Source organism: Myxocyprinus asiaticus, chromosome 39, assembly GCF_019703515.2.
Source record: "Myxocyprinus asiaticus isolate MX2 ecotype Aquarium Trade chromosome 39, UBuf_Myxa_2, whole genome shotgun sequence".
NCBI lineage: Eukaryota > Metazoa > Chordata > Actinopteri > Cypriniformes > Catostomidae > Myxocyprinus > Myxocyprinus asiaticus.
In genome coordinates, this window is record NC_059382.1 from 8590375 (window position 1) to 8609905 (window position 19531).

The 19531-nt window shown below is 37.9% G+C and overlaps 1 protein-coding gene, 1 long non-coding RNA gene and 1 other non-coding gene across 15 annotated transcripts in view; 1 reads left to right on the plus strand and 2 right to left on the minus strand.

The window, feature by feature from the left end:
• Positions 1-4426: 4426 nt before the first annotated feature.
• LOC127430189 (uncharacterized) lies at positions 4427-6900 on the minus strand. The gene is made up of 3 exons (XR_007895422.1): positions 6769-6900; positions 4804-5018; positions 4427-4614 (listed from the first exon to the last, which is right to left on the minus strand). It is a non-coding gene; the product is annotated as an uncharacterized LOC127430189 (long non-coding RNA).
• A 596-nt stretch (positions 6901-7496) lies between these two features.
• Positions 7497-7569, minus strand: trnav-aac (transfer RNA valine (anticodon AAC)). Its single transcript has one exon. It is a non-coding gene; the product is annotated as a tRNA-Val (tRNA).
• Positions 7570-17450: 9881 nt separating this feature from the next.
• Positions 17451-19531, plus strand: part of LOC127430167 (MDS1 and EVI1 complex locus protein EVI1-A-like) — a 226552-nt gene continuing 224471 nt past the window's right edge. For all 13 annotated transcript variants that reach the window (XM_051679708.1, XM_051679711.1, XM_051679714.1 and 10 more), the window contains exon 1: positions 17451-17567. In XM_051679708.1, the coding sequence (XP_051535668.1) occupies positions 17531-17567 (37 nt within the window). In that variant the 5' untranslated portion in view covers positions 17451-17530. The remainder of the gene's footprint in view (positions 17568-19531) is intronic.

Sequence of the window (19531 nt, forward strand, 5' to 3'; positions counted from 1 at the left end):
GTTTTCAAACCTATTTGACTTTTTCTTTTTTTTCTTTTCATGGAATGCAAAAGATATTAGGAAAGATTGTTAGCCTCAGTCACCATTCACTTTCATTGTAAGGAAAAAGGATGCAATGAAAGTTAATGGTTACTGAGGCAAATATTCTGCCTAACATTTCCTTTAGCACTTCACCAAAGAAGAAAGCCATATGGATTTGGAACAACATAAGGGTGAGTAAATGATGATAGAATTTTCATCTTGGGTGAACTATCCCCTTAAATCATGAATGTTTGGGGTCAATGGGAGGAATCACTGATCATTCCATTTCTTCTATTTTCTTATCCTCATAACTGCAAATCCCTTTTTTTTATGCCATATTCTGTGAACACATCTCCCATGTTCCTCAGCTCATGCTGGTGAGTGTTTACATTACAGGAGTAATGTGTATGAATCTCACACAAATTATTCAGCTCCTGAAATAGCCTGTGAGTCTTAATCCCTTCTAAAGGGAGGATGTGTAGGTTTGTCCTCTGGCTGGTACAGCAGGAGAAGGAGTGAAGCTCCAGGACAGAGAAGGATTAGGCTATTTTAGGCCCTTATCAACACACTTTAAATCTTTCTGCTCTGAATGACTGATTGGGTGAGAGAAAACCCTGAATTAACGTTTTTATATATAGAGACTGCGGCTACACGAACGCACACTATTCTTTAACAAAGTAATTTCCTGCTGAATACCATTACATGCAGGCCAAATAAACAAACCAGTTGCTGCACACTTTCTATTGTTTCACATTGAATTGTTTGTTAAGGTCACAGACTTTCAATTCTGAAATGTATTATACAAACACACTCAGAGGTCTATTGCAAAGTCAATCCATCCTCCCATATAGATGATCTCATTCTTTGTCGTCCATCATTTCTAATGATAGATAGATAGAAAGGGAGGGATGAAGAGAGAAATTTTTTCAATCCATTCAAACCTTCCTCTTGCTCACAGGTGAACTGTGTGCATTAGTGTGAGTGTGGCTGATGTCTTGGACTGGCCAGATATCTGTTCCTTAGCCATTCTGCCCCTGTAATGAATATTTTATGGTCAGAGCACTCCCACTGCTTCAGCATAGTTTATCCTAACACACATTATCTCTCTCACTCTCTCTGTGTATACGAGAGAGTGAGAGCGAATTCCCCAATTGATTTAGTTATCTTCTTTCAGGACAGCACCCCAAACTGGTTCAGTACTGTAATGACATCACACTGCTCATTTATTAAGATGATGAAATCATAGACTGGTGACCTGAACTCACCCTTGGCACTAAGGGATATAAACTGTGATTAGATTTAGCATCGATCACATTGATCAATGCTACCTTCCTTCCCAAGGTACCAAACCACACATCCTTTTCTCTCCCGTTTCTTTCTTTTTATTTTATTGGCACTGTTTATTGACCGTGGCCAAAGTAGTAGTTACATTTCTGTCTGAATTCATGACAGCTCGTAATAATTTTTATGAGATGATGAAATTGTAAGATATTGTACGACTTGGCTCATACAAAAAGGTACGACTTTTATTCCCATAGAGACCAACCAACCGACAGAATTTGAAATCGATAGAATACAGGCATCAAAATTTTCCAAATCCAACACTTTATTTTAAGAAAGTAACCGTATGTCTGTAAATTTGGTTACTCGTTCCATATTGATATATGCAATACAAATAACTGATATATGTCAATAACCTTGAATACGCTTGAATATGCTTCCCAACTTGTAATTTTCCCATTAAAATCAGGGTTAGGTTTGGGTTTAGTTTACTAGTTAATCTAAGGATAAATCGGAATAAAATTGGTTGTTGGTTAATTTATTTTTTGGAGTAAAAGTCATACGTATTTGTTCGAGCCAACATTTACAATATCTTAAGATTTCACCATCTCTTTTATTACAAACTTGTCATGAGACGGGGTGGCTACAACCATTAGCCCAAGACAGAGCACTTTTTTTTAATTCATGTATTAACATGAATGGGAGTAATTGCAACACCCAAGATGGCAGATGTAGAAATGTAAGTCCTGCCTTACAGGTAAAAGAGCCAATTTACCCTTTAGTTAAGGACATCACCTGTCAGTTAAGTTGAGAATGTGAATGCTCATTAGCTGGACCAGCCTGAAAAATAGCATTTTTATTCCTTCATCTGAGCAAAGAAACCATTTATTAAACCATTGTTGTCAGATTTTTACTGCTGATTTGAAAAGGCTATTTGATCGTAATCTCAACCAACCATTTTGGAAATTTTGGTCTTTCCCCATTGAAGTAGGTAGGAGCTGTACTTGTATGCTGCTTGCATCCATAGAAAATAGCTGCCCGGGCCAGGTGTGTTCCAAAGATGGCCACCGAGTGGACTGACTTGCCTTAAAAGGGACTTTTTGCAACCCAATGACAAACTATAGTTTGTCCAGTGCTATATAGAACTATAGTTCTTATAAAAAAAACCTTGTGTGCAGATCAATCTACCTAATGGCTTTTTCAAATTAAATCCCTGCTTGTTTTATTGTTTTTTTTGTGTGTTTTTTTTTGTTTTTTTATTTTTTCATCATTCACTGTGATACCTCAGAAACCTTTTTGAGATTCATATTGTAACCCATCTTTGAAACGTTGCTTTAACCCAGGGAAACATTGCTTTAACCCAAAGATGTTAACTCAGATTTAAGCATAGTGTAAAAAGCCTTTAATTGTCAGTTTTGTGACAATTCTAGTAGCATATTTTTAGCTTTGTGATTGCGGATTCCAGAACTTCAGCTGAACTTCCTTTTATCTAAAAAAGCACTGGAGGGAACACTTTGATTGCTCATAATTGTGAAAACTGTTCTCTGATATTACTCACACTACTGTTAAATCTCTTGAGATAACAGCTGTTCTGGAATATCAGAAAACTTTGTATTTTTTTTTTGCGCTGGCTAAATCAAAGACCAGGACACAAGAGAAGAGTAGCGATGGACTCAAAAGTTTCTTAAAAAATTTATAATGTGTGCATCAGATTTCTATTAGTGGAATATGCATCTACCATCCCAAAGGGGATTCTCAACTGCTTCCTAATGGACAGCCTTTATTTAAAGAGAGCGAGCCATAGAACAAGAGAGACAAAGAGAGGGAAGAGATGGCTCTAATCCATTCAAACACTTCTCTTGCTCACAGTTGCCCTTTTAGCCTTTCAGTATCTCCAGCAAACCCTTATCACACACTTATCTCTGATTGGACGGTCCATCAGAGGGCTGGTCATCATCTTGAGTAAACAGCTATTCATTTAAAGAGAACAAATATGTTTTGTATAATTATTGATGTGAGTAATGCGATAAGAGTAAAGAGCAGGAAGTAATCTGTTTAGACAAACGACCAGAGTGTAAGTGGATCCCGTGAGGGAAGTCCATCAGGCTTTGTGTCTCCTAGTCCAATTCTGTTTGTTCGATTCTGTTGTCCTCAGTCTGCCGGATGCATTAAACCAGAGTATGTAAATTTGTTTAAAATAGTCTGGGGCTCCATTCCTCTGAAGCAGATCATGAGAGATGCCTGAGCGAAATGGGACAGTCTTATACTGTTGTGAAATATTATGCATTATTAGCACTGTTCACGCATTTATCATATTAGTAAACTTTGGGAATTAAAGGAATAGATCTGGCCTTGGTTATTTGTATTGACACAAAGGTCATGAATCACCCTTGACCCCCATATGCCACCTCAGTCAAAGCCTCCCTTGCTTCTTTGAATGTCGCCCATTCCCCTGTTAACATTCATTTTGATTCTGATGTTCTTACTTTGTTGGGAAGATATGTTCCCATTATGTAAATGTTGAGGGAAATTGAGCCCTAAGGATATTGGCATTACTTTAGCATAATAAGTATGGAAAATCTTTTAAACCCATAAAGCTTAACTTCTAAATATTTAATTTATGGAGTGTGTAGCTATATTCTACTGAATTTTGAGAAACACAAAATCAATAGGCTGAAAAATGTTCAATTGACTGATTGACAAACCTTACAAAAATTGAGTAATTATAGTTTTTTTTTTTTAACAACATGGTATGTTTGTATTAAAAGCATAGTAACCATGAATGGCTCCTCACCATCATGGTTATATGAATGTATGGTTTCTATCAGATGGCATTTTTTTTTTTTTTTTTTTGCACTGGTTATGAAAAATAGTAGCCCAAACATTTAGAAAATATAACTTTAACTGTCATCTTTGTGATTAAAAAGTACATTCATTCTATTCCCTTAAGATTATTTTAACATGAATGTACATTTCTTAAATACAGTTAGTTTTACTATAGTAAAACTATGGTAAATTTTCGTATGGAGATGCACCTCTCTAGAAAGCTCCAGGTTTTTTTTTTGGGGGGGGGGGGGGGGTTGCAGCTCAGAAGGGAACTGCTCAGACGTTAATACCACTCCGTTATGACATTGTTATGAGAGGCTACAGTTTCCGTTGTCACGGATTAATCAAAAATCCACGAGCAGATCTTCTTGCTATGGGCTTTAGGACGGAAGACATGCGTGCACTTCTCGCAGCGTACAGTTGTGGTTGCCATAGCAACGAAAATCTCCAAATCCTCTGTTCTTTTCCCAACTGAAAGGGATGCCACTTGATCGTAAAAGAGGGGAGAAGGGAGATAAGCAAAAATTAGTGACGAAGTTGCTGTGTCAGTCAGAAAGAAACTTACTTTATGGCTTTCATAGCAGTGGAGCCCTTTGTCAGATTACTCCCAAGCTATGAAGTGGATTTAAAGGAATAGTTCACCTAAAAATTGTAACGATCTCATCATTTACTCACCTTCATGCCATCCCAGATGTGTATGACTTTCTTTCTTCAGCAGAACACAATCAAAGATTTTTAGAAGAATATCTCAGCTCCGTAGGTCCATACAATACAGGTGGATGGTGATCAGCACTTTAAAGCTCCGAAAAGCACAGAGTCAGACAGTCGTAGTAAAAGTAAGCCATACACCTCCAGTGGTTAAATGAATGTCTTCTAAAGCAATGTGACCGCTTTGGGTGAGAAACAGATCAACATTTAAGTACTTTTCACTATAATTGTTTACTTCTGTTCATTCATGAGAGGACTGAGTACACACAGCCTATCGCGTGACGTAAGCACGCTGGCATGTTCAAATGAAAGAAAAACCAATGAAGCTTGTGAACAGTGTTCAGTTGTAAATTAACTGAGCTGCACTTCCAGTTGTATGGCATCAGTTCTTGCGTGAACATGCCAACGTTAAATAAAATAATTATCTTTTTTGGGGGGAATTCATAAATTAATAACATAAAAAAATATATCCACATATGATTTTTCATGCTCTTCTCTGACCGCCCGCTCCCGCACACCATTCATTGGAAGTACCATCCACTCTTGCCTTCAACTCCGAAATTTAATCCCACGCTGCAAGAAATCGAATTGGGTTCTGCGGGAGTTCCACGGGAATGCATACCTCTAGCATGAGGGTGACTAAATGATGAGAGAACTTTCATTTTTGGGTGAACTATTCCTTTAATTAGGCCTGCTAAAAAAAAATAAAAAATAAAAAATCCAATGCATGCACAATGACTAGGTCTGAATTTCGTGACAGATTGTTACGTTTTCAAGGACTTTATGAGACGGTATAGCTTTTTATTAATTTGAAAGGATTTTATGTTACTTTCACATATTAATAAACAGGCTTATAAACTGAATCTTTCATTTTCATAAAGCGAATCTTATGAGGATAATGACTGATACAAGGAGTTTAGGCCGTCGACCATGTTCCAACTTCCTATTCCCACTAACTTGAGGTGAGACTTGATTGTTTGTTTTGGCAGCTTTGGTTTGCTAACTCTCTAGTGCTGTTTTAGTTGATAATTTGGTTACAAAATAAGTGTTGTGATAAGACGTATTTTCTTTGCCATTTTAAAGGCGCAATACGTAACAATTTTCATGTAATATTCGCCCCTTTTTTTTTGCCAATGTGTGAACGGCTTGTAACGCAACTTAAAAAATTAGCCTTTCCCGGACTTCCTAGGTTAAAGCCTGTAGACTGAGTTTCATGGGAAGGGAGCGGGTCGCTTTTGCTGGGAAAATCCAAAGGATGTGACATTTATGCGCACTCCCGAGAGCCTTGCCTCAGTGCATCCGCTATTCAACAGCGACAACAAACTGCAACTTTAGGTAACGTTATCTTAGAGATGGAATCCAGCAAACGTCCGGCTCCCAGCACAACATCTACTCCTACACAAACTCAGAGTTATCCAAAAAATAAAAAAATAATAATAATAATTTATCTACTGAATCCCGTCTGGCTAAGTGGAAATGTGATCGTGGTCGAGCGAAAACTAGAGTGAACATCGGCAGAACATTTGATTCCTGGAGGGACCTTCGTTTGGTTTTGGGGATCAAAACCGACCCTGAATTGGCGTTCTTCTAATTTTAGCTGAATTGATCTTGCCTGCTAACGCTGACGAATTGCAAGCTACCTTGCTTTGTAACTTTAAAATAATTTCAACGATCTTCTCTTTATATACAAGTCAGGTATACAGGATAAACTTAAGCAAATATGCTGGTTTCTTATTCGTAGTACAACATATGACATACAAAACTACTACAATAGTGCAACATAACTGCAGTGCAACAGTAAACTGTGTGGTATAGTTAGGTAGTATGTAGCTGTATGTGTGTATCAGTATGCTATGTTAGCTGATAAGTAGTTTTAGTTTAGTCTCAAAGTTTGTAGTAAAACAATCATAACTGTAATTTTAATTATGCTACCTCATCTGTGATCATGATGCCGGTGATTCACGTTCAGCCTCTTGTACGTTACATCATTGTTTTGGTCGATGCTCACTCGCTCACATCCATCCCTATGGAGTGTGTGCTCCAGCGCGAGCACTAGCAACAGATAGCTGGCTGCAGTTCACTTAACGGCCACAGGTGTCATTAATAACAAGTGGTTTCTGAATCTTACATACTGCACCTTTAACAGAGGCGGCCAAGCTTGTGACCAGGTTGTGCCAACACTTTACATTTTGAGTAAGACGGGTCGAGTGGTGTTAAGATGGTAAGTGCTAACCAGAATTACACAATTTGTTATGTTATTTATTCAGAAAATGAATTTGTTTTTCGTGTGGACATTAGGTCTAAAGTTACCTCAAAACTGAACATACTTGCTGTGTTTTGCAAATACAAGGTTTTGTTGCCATCTTGTGATATAAGCCAGTACTGCACTTTTAGAGTGACATATCAATCTATCTATATGTGTTTGAATTTGGAAATAGAAAGATTGCATATTTTGTTTGAAAATGTCTGCTGTATAGGGTTATATTTTTCATAGTTTTTGACGTCAACCAGAATAGCTAATTTCACAACTACACATTTTGCTTGACGTCTGTTTGATGTAATTCTGCATTTTAATAATAGACATTTTGCGGTATATATGTAGATTTGTTTTATGGGGCAGAAAAGCATGTTGCACCAGTAATATAAAGTAAAATCTAACTTGTTCCCGCCCGGTTTCGAACCGAGGACCTTTCGCGTGTTAGGCGAACGTGATAACCACTACACTACGGGAACTGAGCTGAAGGCAGTTAGCGAAGTGACGTTTATTTAAAGTTGTCTGTATACAGTGCAGTATATTTAGCGTCTTTAATGTTTTAATGTATCCCCCTTGATTGTTTCCTGTTTTATTATTATTAATTTATTTGTATTTCTTTGTTAATATGATTTATTTTTTGTTATGTTATCCATGGTTATAAAGCAATAAAAAAGATAGAAACATATTTTTTATGAATTGCGCGTTATTTTTTTTTTATTTACTACTGATGTGAAGTGTGTACTACACAATACGCTTTATTTACCAGTGGATCCAACGCTGCAAAAACATTTGTGATTTTATTCTGTAAATTACGTCTTTTAAAAAAATCGAAAAGAAGGTTTTCATGGTTTTACAGTGTTTTTCAGTGTAATTAAATCGAGTGGTTGTTATGATAAAATGTATAAAATTAAAACTTGAAATTTAAGTAATTTGAATGTGAGTTATGGGTTTCATATTTAAATCGTGCTGTCCTCGTTGATATGTTCGCCTTCGGCCATATACCACCCGATCTCGGAAGCTAAGCATGCGTTTCCCAAAACTATCGTTAGCCAACTATGGTCGTAGGTTTCATCGTTACCAACACAGTTCAACGATTTGGGGTTTCCCCAAACTGTAGTTCCAACGAACATTCGCAAACAGCGTCGCGAAGTTGTGTCGTTGGAACTACATCTCTCCGCCTGGTTAGAAACATAGTTCATGCTAATTTGCGATGTTGACGTCATTGATTTCGCCGCAGCTGGAGTGTGTGCTATTCAGAGTTATCACCCCTATGCCCTATTGATTTCAAAGACTTCACCATCTACTCTGAGAGCTTTGAAAGTCTTGAAGTTGTGGTGTTCAAATATCACGTAATTTACCTTTTAAGTTAGCCAATTTAGTTTGAACGGAATTTAGTTTGAAACGATCTTCCAGCGTGACTGTCACAATTGTTCTTCCTTCGAAGTGCCCTCCGAAGGGATTATTTTTGCCATTTGGACGAAGGATTGGCTTCGTTTTCGCGTAGAAAAGGGGAGTTATTTTATTATTTACAAGCGAATATCTTTGTTACAACTTTTTCCAAAGAGAAATTTCACATATGGCTATACAGTTGTGCTCAAAAGTTTGCATACCCTTGAAGAATTGGTAATATATGTACCATTTTTAAAGAAAACATGGGTGAGCAGGCAAAACACATTTCTTTTATTTCTTATGGGATTCATATTCAACTGTAGGTTATAACAGAATGGCACAATCATAAAACAAAACATGGCAACAAAGAAAAAAATGAAATGAACCCTGTTCAAAAGTCTGCATACCCTTAGTTCTTAATACTGTGTATTGCCCCCTTTAGCATCAATGACAGCGTGCAGTCTTTTGTAATAGTTGTCTATGAGGCCCCAAATTCTTGCAGGTGGTATAGCTGCCCGTTCGTCTTGGCAAAATGCCTCCAGGTCACGCAAAGTCTTTGGTCGTCTTGCATGAACCGCACGTCTGAGATCTCCCCAGAGTGGCTCGATGATATAAAGGTCAGGAGACTGTGATGGCCACTCCAGAACCTTCACCTTTTTCTGCTGTAACCACTGGAGGGTCAACCTGGCCTTGTGCTTAGGGTCATTGTCGTGCTGGAAATCCAAGAGTGTTCCATGCGCAGCTTTCGTGCAGAAGAATGCAAATTGTCTGCCAGTATTTTCTGATAACATGCTGCATTTATCTTGCCATCGATTTTCACAAGATTCCCCTTGCCTTTAGAGCTCACACACCCCCAAAACATCAGTGAGCCACCACCATGCTTCACAGTGGGGATGGTATTCTTTTCACTATAGGCCTTGTTGACCCTTCTCCAAACATAGCGCTTATGGTTGTGACCATAAAGCTCTATTTTGGTCTCGTCACTCCAAATTACAGTATGCCAGAAGCTGTGAGGCGTGTCAAGGTGTTGTCGGGCATATTGTAACCGGGCTTTTTTGTGGCATTGGCGCAGTAAAGGCTTCTTTCTGGCAACTCGACCATGCAGCTCATTTTTGTTCAAGCATCGTCATATTGTGCTCCTTGAAACAACCACACCGTCTTTTTCCAGAGCAGCCTGTACTTCTCCTGAGGTTACCTGTGGCTTTTTCTTTGTATCTCAAACAATTCTTCTGGCAGTTGTGGCTGAAATCTTTCTTGGTCTACCTGACCTTGGCTTGGTATCAAGAGATCCCCGAATTTTCCACTTCTTAATAAGTGATTGAACAGTACTGACTGGCATTTTCAAGGCTTTGGATATATTTTTATATCCTTTTCCATCTTTATAAAGTTCCATTACCTTGTTACGCAGGTCTTTTGACAATACTTTTCTGCTCCCCATGGCTCAGTATCTAGCCTGCTCAGTGCATCCGCGTGAGAGCTAACAAACTCATTGACTATTTATACACAGACACTAATTGCAATTTAAAAAGCCACAGGTGTGGGAAATTAACCTTTAATTGCCACTTAAACCTGTGTGTGTCACCTTGTGTGTCTGTAACAAGGCCAAACATTCAAGGGTATGTAAACTTTTGATCAGGGCCATTTGGGTGATTTCTGTTATCATTATTATTTAAAAAGAAGCCAAACAACTATGTGATGATAAATGGCTTCATATGATCACGATCCTTAAATAAAAGGATCTTTTTTTGCATGATCAGTCATATTTTCAAAATCAATGCCAAAATTTCACAATTTCTGCCAGGGTATGCAAACTTTTGAGCACAACTGTATATGTAAAACACAATATGCATGTTAATGGTTTTCACAGATATAAAAAGTTATCTGTACTGTACATACAGTATAGCCTATGCAATATATCTTCAGCACTTTGAGTATTGTGTCAGAAAAGCGCTGTGTAAAATTAATTCATTTACATATTTCAAAATATTACACTTTCATATACAGTACTGTGCAAAAGTTTTAGGCACTTGTGAAAAACTTTCAAAGTGAGGATTTCTTAAAAAAATAATGACATAAATAGTTTTCATTAATCAATTAACGTCATACAAAGTCAGTAAACAGAAAAAAGCTAAATCAATATTTGGTGTGAACACTTTTGCCTTCAAAACAGCACCAATTCTCGTACTTACACCTGGACACAGTTTTTCTTGGTTGTTGGCAGATAGGATGTTCCAAGCTTCTGAATTCGCCACAGTTCTTTTATTTATTTAAGAGACTTCTGTCTCTTCGTGTAATCCCAGACTGACCTGATGTTCAGTGGGGGGCTCTGTGAGGGCCATGCCATCTGTTGCAGGGCTCCCTGTTCTTGTATTCTATTCTATTTGCAAAAGGAATGTTTGGGAGTATACAATTTGTATTTCCTATTGACACACTAAAGTAGCAGATAAAAATAACCATCTTAAGACAAATGTTTTTGTGAAACATCTTATGTGCCTAAGACTTTTGCACAGTACTGTATGTAAAACATAATTTCCCAAATCACAGTGTAATTTTATATAGCCAACATGCCCAAATAAATGATCAATAATTATATAAATATATATATGTATGGCCATATATCTGATTTATGTATGGGATAACATGTCTGTGTTAGTGGTTTTGTGTTTATTGTGAGGTGTTCACAGAAGTGGAATATAATAGAATATGGAATATTCTCAATAGGCTTTGTTATAGAAAACAAATGTATACTTCTTGTTTGCAGTAGTCTTTCAATTAATGTTTGGAGGGGAAAAAACAGACCAAGGTAGGAAATTAAACAAAATGTTTATTAACACAAGTTATGTCAGTCTGTTATGAAATAATAGAAAATGCAGCATCAAACTGTTTTTAAAAATGAAAATGGTAACCAAACATTTTCTGAATTAAATGTTCTCTGACTTCTGCTCCTGCAGGATGCATTCTGTATTGATGTGGGTTAAGTGGATCATCATCATCAGTAGCAGCATTATCTTCATCATCATCAGCACCAGCATGACCCCCTCTTCCTCCTCAGGAAGTTGAACAAATTTCCGTGACTGCAATGTTGTGACTGGATTTTTTAGGAGTTTTGGGGAAAGTCAGTGTGGTGTTCATAAGCTGTAACTGCAAAGTTGTTACTGCTTTCACAGCATTGCTGACCTAAGACTTGCTGAGCCACAGGCCATCACCAACCACCTCCATAAAACTTCCAACAGCACAATAATGCAGTGCAGCTAAGAACTGCACTGCTGGACTAAAGGCGTAGTTTAGTCTTATGGCCCTCTGAAGGTGTGGTTTCACAACCCGCAGCAATTCAAGGATCTTGGTCCTTAGAATCCAGAATTGTCTTATGAGGTCGTAATCAGATAGAGAGTCAAGTGGGGAGAAATGTGTCCTTATGTAGGCATTTATATACACTACCTGACTTCTACGTCGCCTTCTGTGCTCAAGCTGTAGGATTCTTTGTAAAGCCGCCATTGTTGAGCATTTGATACACTCATAGATACTGTATTTATTAGAAGAGTCATTAATACACCTGCTACTGATGCACCTGAGGAATGGATAGAAACACCTTGGTGGCTAATAATCATCTAAATTAACTGGCTAAATGTGAGTGTTTCATCAATGATTTGTGACAGTAATAGGGCACAGCTTCATTTGATTATCAAATTACTGTATTCATCTGTTAATGGGTTTTTGGTTTTAAAATAACCTGCTTTCATGCTGTGTTTTTTTTTTTTTTTTTTTTTTCATAGTTTTCATGTTGTGGCTTGGGAAAAATGAGAAGGCCTCTCTTTAGAATTGTCTGAGGATTTAAATAAGGGATGTGTTTTGTGTCATGTTTGGCTTATATTATCATGGCTATTATCTTGTGTATTGAGAAAATCTTTACATAGCCAGCTTTAGTTACTTTACTGTTGTGGTGTATGTGATGGTGGGTTATCACCACTGCAAAACAATAAAGGTTTGTATTTCATTCCATACATAGGATTCTTAATCACACTTACAGTATATAATTGTCAGTTTAACTATTGAGAGAAAGTGCTAGTCGATTTTGACTAGTGAAAAAAGTTCGTGCTCATTAAAAAACTTCATTTGTTACTGGGGGAAAAAAAAAAAAAACAGTTATACACGGTGGCTGTGCGCTTTATTTTATAAACGATAGACAGAACCGGGAACTGACGCGCATCACAACATGTCCATTTTTACTGGAATCGAGGATAAATAATTCTGTTCGACTGTCCACATCGATTGCTAGTCAAGACTCCTCGCGCTGGCGTCCGTGGGAATGGATGAGCATCTTGTGTGTGTGTGAGAGAGAGAGATAGAGAGAGAGAGAGCTTTAGGATAAACGACTGCCTATAAAGCTGGCGAGAGCGCTCTCAGGGCCATAAATACGTCCACAGATTGTCTCGAGAGCGCATCGTAATCCTCGTTGATTGCCAGTTGCCGGGAAGGGCAGTTGCAAACCGACGATTCTCCTCCAATTGCTGTCAATCAACGAGGACGGGTCAGACTTACAGAGGGGCAACAGTTGGCATGACTCATGCACGTCCAGTTATTTCTCTTTCAACTCTAATTAAGAGCAGACCGACAGCCACAGCTCTTTTAAAGCATCACGAACAATTAAGAAAGTCATGAAACATGACAATGTTTTTTGTCTTAATCTGAAATGGTCGTTTGCATCTTGTTGTTTATTTGTTTGACACTAGATGGCAGTAAAACTCCAATAATTACTCAGGTCTCTCAAGATCAGACAAATAAGTGTAATGAGATAGATAAATAGCTACTTTAAAAACGTCGTGTTTGGTTGTGTAGTCCAACTCAGCCGTTGCACATCGTAAACAATGCACAATAATTTTGTGGTATGATATATGTTTGGTATATGAACACCTTAATTATTTTGAGAAATGGATTCAATACAATTGATGGTAATCGCCGAACAACTTAAATAACGGCGTACGATTTTTTTCTTCAGCCTATATATATATATATATATATATATATATATATATATATATATATATATATATATATATTAATACTTTTATATTTTTCATTCTGTTCCTCCGGTTGTTGCTTTTTTAATCGTGCCATGAATAGCTACTAATGAATTAACAGAACGATTTTTACACTAGCCTGTTTATTTCACGTACAACTACTAACTCCTATTTCCAATCTCTCTGTCTATTCTTTCAGTATTGCCTATATTTGGTAAGTTTTGTCAATTTGTTCAAACAGTTTTCATAGCCAGACCTAGTCGTACCTTAAAACCTATGGTCTATTTTAAGAGTAAAAAAACTAAATAAAAATGGAAATTAAAGTAAAACGTTTAAATAATTACTGGTTATCTTTTAGCTTGTCAGTGGAAATCCATATTCTTCACGAAATGTGTTGTGTAGTCGTGTCTGTAAGAGACAAAAAGAGTCCAAATCTGCTCTGCACGCGCTATTTCAGGTTTTCATTTCTCGCGCGCGCGCTCTCATGTTGCGAGGGCATAAAATCCAGTCTTGGCTTTGCAACAAATACTTCAATTACTAAATAGGCTACCCTTTCACTCAAAAGAAGCGACACCCAACATATGAATGAATCAGATTCATTATAGGATAGTGATGGAATGGAACTTTATGACCAAAGAGCAGACATGCTAGATCAGCACAATATATTTCCCCACAGAGAAGTTTAATGAGTTTTGTTTAGATATAGAACTTCGTCAAGCAGCATCCTTTTCATAAATGAATACACTTAACTCAGAGACTTTTTAAACCATTTGAGCTTGATGTGATATTATTAATATTGTTTTATAAAAGCCGTTTTCAATCGTCAGTTATTTCACAGTAATCATACATTATTTCTGTTGGACATGGAGCCCCACCGCAAATAGGCTACTGCTCGCCTAGCAAACCTGTATATTGTTTAGAAATTAAAAACGTTTAAATCAAATTTGGATTGTGCTTGCCACTTTAAGATAGATAGAGAGACAGACAGACAGACATTTAAGTTTTGCATGCACGGGGTTGGCTGTAGCCTGGTGTACCATCTCTCTACCGTGAAGCCTGTGGTAACGGAATGTTTCCGCTTGTTTGAGGCGGAGAGGGAGAGGCAGGGCAGAGTCGTTGGCAGAGTATTCGGATGTGAAGAATGCAGTGTTCGGTCGGTCTCCCGTTATGCGCGTCTCCTCAGAGGGGCAGTGCTCTCTGGGGCACCGCTGGTTTCCCTTCATCGTGTTCTCCGTGCTGTCTCTATTTTCCCCTGTGTAACATTTTCTGCCAAACCAACCTTCATTATGTCTTTGTAGAGTTAAATAATATCGATAAATGGTGCCAGTGCAATTATATTAATTAAATGACCGGGGGTCAACCGTTTTTTTTATTTATTTATTTTTTATTTTTTTTTACGATTGCAAAATCAGATTCATATAATTATTACCCTTCTGACAGTGCTAAGCATATTTTGCTTGCATTTCTTTCTTTCTGAGAAATTTGTAACGGAAAAAATATTATTTTTTTTATTTTATTTTATTTATTTTTTTTAGTAAGTTTGTAATCAATTATATTTTAATTATAATTCGATTATTTCTTATGCTTCAGTGGAAATAAAATGTGTAGTTCCGTTTTTTTTTTTTTTTTTTTTTTTTTTTTTTTTTTTTTTGTAGATAATATTGTTACCTTGCTATTGACCAATATATTAAAATCACATATATGCTATAAAAATTATTTCGCCTTTTATTTCACTCGCTTCCATATCTGCTGTGTTCTGAGTTCGTGTTTGAGGAGCGGCGGACTGGATGTAGCATTGATAAATATCCCTGTTGATCACTTGATTGATTACCTCGCGCAAAGGTCACGCGGGCGCGCGGTAATTTCCTTGTGCCTGCGGCTCCCATTTCACTTTCAGTCTGGCGCGGCAGCCCCCGACTTTACAAATTATGTTTTTATTTTAACCCTTCCCTTCTCACTTATAACATCACACTGAATCTGGCCGTCGACCTATGCGTGCTTTCCATCTAACGACAGAAGAGGGCAAACCATTAATTAGATTGGCGTTATAATCCCAAAAGGTAAACTGTATTCTCTATTTTTGATGGGGTTGAATTTAAACCCCACGACAAGCTAATAATTTGGACACATTTCCAAAAGGGTTCTGGCCTCAATTAATTTTCAGTAATTACAGCCCACGGGGTCTTGACTGATCCTCGCTCCAGGGCGCCAGCTACACGCAATCTCTGGCCGACGAGGTCAGAGTATCATAATAAAATATGTTCTGTGTACCCGACTGCATTGGTGCATTTGGACTAATGGGAACGCAATGCAAAACAAAGCAGACCTGCAGACAGCCTTCAGTCACATGCTCTCTCTCCATCTATCTGGCTATCTCTCTCTCTCTCTCTCTCTCTCTCTCTCTCTCTCTCTCTCTCTCTCTCTCTCTCTCTCTCTCTCTCTCTGTTTGTTTGTCATCAAGAGAAGTGGTGCATTATTACTGTTCTTACACTCTCTTTTATCATTTCCTTTACAACAATTGTAGATCCCCTTTATTCCATTTTCTTTGGAAGTTCCCTGCATAAAGAAAGTTGGCTCACAGTGAGCTGAAAGAAAGCAACTTTATTTTACGATTTGAACATTTCTCCATAATTTATTAGATAAGTTTCTGTCTTTCTTTTGCATTTCAGTTGAGTTTAAATTATTTTTTGTGTCCAGTAAATAAACAATTAATTAAATAAATATGAATAAATCACCATAACATAACGGCCATTTTTAGTTGATAATTCAGCAAAATGTAAGTTGCCAGGACGACTTTTATTTATGGAGATGTATTTATGCTCAGCTCAGAAAGGACTGAACACCAGCTGATGTTTGCGCTGCTCGATTCATTTGTATGCATAGTGATGTCAGATTAATTGGATCCGTTTTCGAAATACTTAGTAATCAATATGAGAGCGAGGGGAAAGCGACCCTTTAAAAGGTTCATGGACAAGGTCAACATGATGTCACGCGGCTCTAATTAATGAGTAATTAACTTGATGACCCAAGAGTTTCCCAAATGTTCACACATCTTGAAAACTAATGTTAAAACTAATAAATAAATGAGGTACGCTATAGCTGAAATGCACGTGATTTGTGACGCTGGACATCGACAAAAATGCGTCCCAAACGCATCAGAGAAAGTATCACTCTCCGCTTCACATTAACAAGTAAATACTCTGGAATAAAGTGTAGGAATAACTATATAAATCAAAACTATTGAGTGGGCCTACTTCACAAAAATATTATAAATGCAGGATTTTTAGCACCAGAAAATAATTGAAAAGTGTTCCCAGACTGAAGGGAGGATGAAAGTGCATCCCAAGAGGGAATTTAGCCTTTGTGCGCGGGCAGTAACGGGCACGAATTCATGTAGAGCAAGCTTAACTCCACAAATTAATAATTGTTAGAGCTGCAGGGAAAAAATATACAGTATATGCAGCGGGTAAAGACTGCCCACGCGCCCGGCTGAGGGAGGGGGGAGAAGTAAAAGTTTTTTTTTTTTTTTTTTTTTTTCTCCATTTCACAATTCCATAACTATGGTCAAATCTCAATTAAACAACATAAAACGTTTAATGAAAACGTTTTACAATAGTAATTTACCCGAACAGTGATTAATACGTCTTCATTTAAAACACAAAAGACCTGGCGCCTTGGACGCTCGAGACTGCTTCATTATAATTAATGTCTCCAGTTCCTCGTGGACCCGGAGGTCGCGAATGGCTCCGTCCCGCGCCCACTGATCTCTGAAGAGCTGACACGAGAGGGATCTCGCCGGCTATTGCAACCTGACAAGATCTGTAATACTTGGGTGATGAATCGTTCCGAACTTTTTTTTGGCGATGCTGGCAGCTCGAGGGTGTGCGCATGTGCGAAGGTGTCCAAACTGACAATGCTGGAGAGATAGTGCGTCTGGGATTGAGAATCACAGAGAAAAAGGACAGAGGAAAAAAGAAAAAGGAGGAAAAGATTTAAGAAAAAACCCGACAAACTACACCGAAAGACGGGCATCATGAGGTCCAAAGGCAGGGCAAGGAAACTGGCCACTGGTAGGTGCAACATCTCCTTTTTAGCCCTTTTCAAACTGCCATCTTGTACATGTGTATATGCAGCATATAATAGTTTTCGTTACCAAACAGTTACAGCCAGCACTCTGCTCACCCGTGTCGGCAGACCCCAGCGGTTTCCGTCGGTGTTTGTGAGAGTTAAAGACAAGCTAAACGCGAACCGTGGCGCGCGGTTAGACATTGTAAACCGAGATTAGAAAGTGACAAAAAGTTGCGCGTGCCGCTCAAACTTTAAGGATTGCATGCTGTAATCGCGTTCTCTATCGCGTACTTATCGTCCCTGTGTTATACAGACGTTCGATAAAACAACACTGTTCGTGCAAGTTTCTGAAGCTCCGGTCACATTAATTTGCAGCCGCGACTTTGAAAAGACAGCTTCTCCTATAGTCGACTTTCACGGTGAGCCAACTGCGGAGGCACGCTTTTAAATGCAAACAGGTAGCTTCAGCTGGGGTTACGGCAGTCACGGGCTGACAATCCAATGAATTGCATACAGCATGCCAAATTAACAGGACGGTGTGAGAATGCTATAAAGTTTTTTGATTTGTAGGACATTAATATCCTACCCCTTTTTCTATAGGCTATAATTGTTGAAAGTGGTTGTGCAACAAGTGATCAAATCCCGTTATTATTTTTGTTCCGGTATGAACAGCCCGGAGAAATGTTTTTGTTTGTAATGGCATTCTAAACGGTCCACTGTAATCTTAGCTTTTGATTACGGGTTGCCTTGGGTGCTTGTTTGAGTTGACGTTCAATGCGTGTGTGTTTTGCCACGCCACAAGCTCAAACACAGAAACTGAACATCAAGTAGTTAGTGGGAAGTTGTTCCCCTCCTCACTGGAATTATTCGGAACGAATGTATTGCGCCCAGGTCTGTGAATAATTCGACCTCCTCTTGCGCATTTGCCTGCTGAGTCTCTGATTTTAGTAATTATCCTTTTTTTTTTTTTTTTTTTTTTTTTTTTTTTTTTTTTGTTTGCTGTTTTCAATAAACACTCATTGCGGTCCAAGGAAATCCATGCAAATATTCCATGCATGTTTTTTTTTTTTTTAGTTAATTTCCTAGTTAAAAAGTTTTGTTTGAAGTGCATTCGTTCGCACAGTGGAAAACAAAACCTTAGTACGATACTTAAGGCCAAGAATTAATAGGTATCATTTATTTATGTATTTATTTATTTAACAATCTCGAGATAAAATAGCTGATATAATATTATTGCTGTAAATAATATTGTTTATGTATTTACGTCTTTCATATAATTGTTAAAAGACAATAGACAGTGACAGCTGAAATTTCACTTGAGTCCGTATGAAGGAAGGTAAGAAAAGAGGTACCGAAAACAAAGTGAAGGATCATTTTGCTCTTGAATTATTGTTTCCTTTCCTGTCGACAGCACCGTGATGGGCTCGACACTGCGCGCGCCCCATCTGGACAGAAACAGGGGTCGCGCAGGTCGTATCCGTTCAATAAACTACCTCACGAGCCCTATGCCCTGCCATTGTACAGTGAGAGGGGTTTTTCAGCGCACAGCAGCAACTTGTCATACTCACACTCATGTACACGCACACTCCACCTCATCCACACTCACACACACAGAGTACAAACACTGAAATATGCAATTGTACTGCAATTGTGCAGGTATGGCTACTCATCGCTTTTTTTTTATTTTTTTATTTTTATTTATTTTTTTTATGATTGCAGCACGTGTAAGAAATTGTATTCTTACAGAAAGATCTGACAACACCCTTTTTTGATTACTTAGATTAATATAATTGACTGTCATTGATACTGATGGAATTTCATAAATAATCTTTATCATGACACACCACTCTTTTATGCTTTTGCTTATCCTCTTATCATTCTCATCATCCGATTTCAACTGCAGACTATAATTTTCTTGACTTTGAAAGCCAGGCTCTCCCCTGCACTGCAATGACAGAAAAGTGGA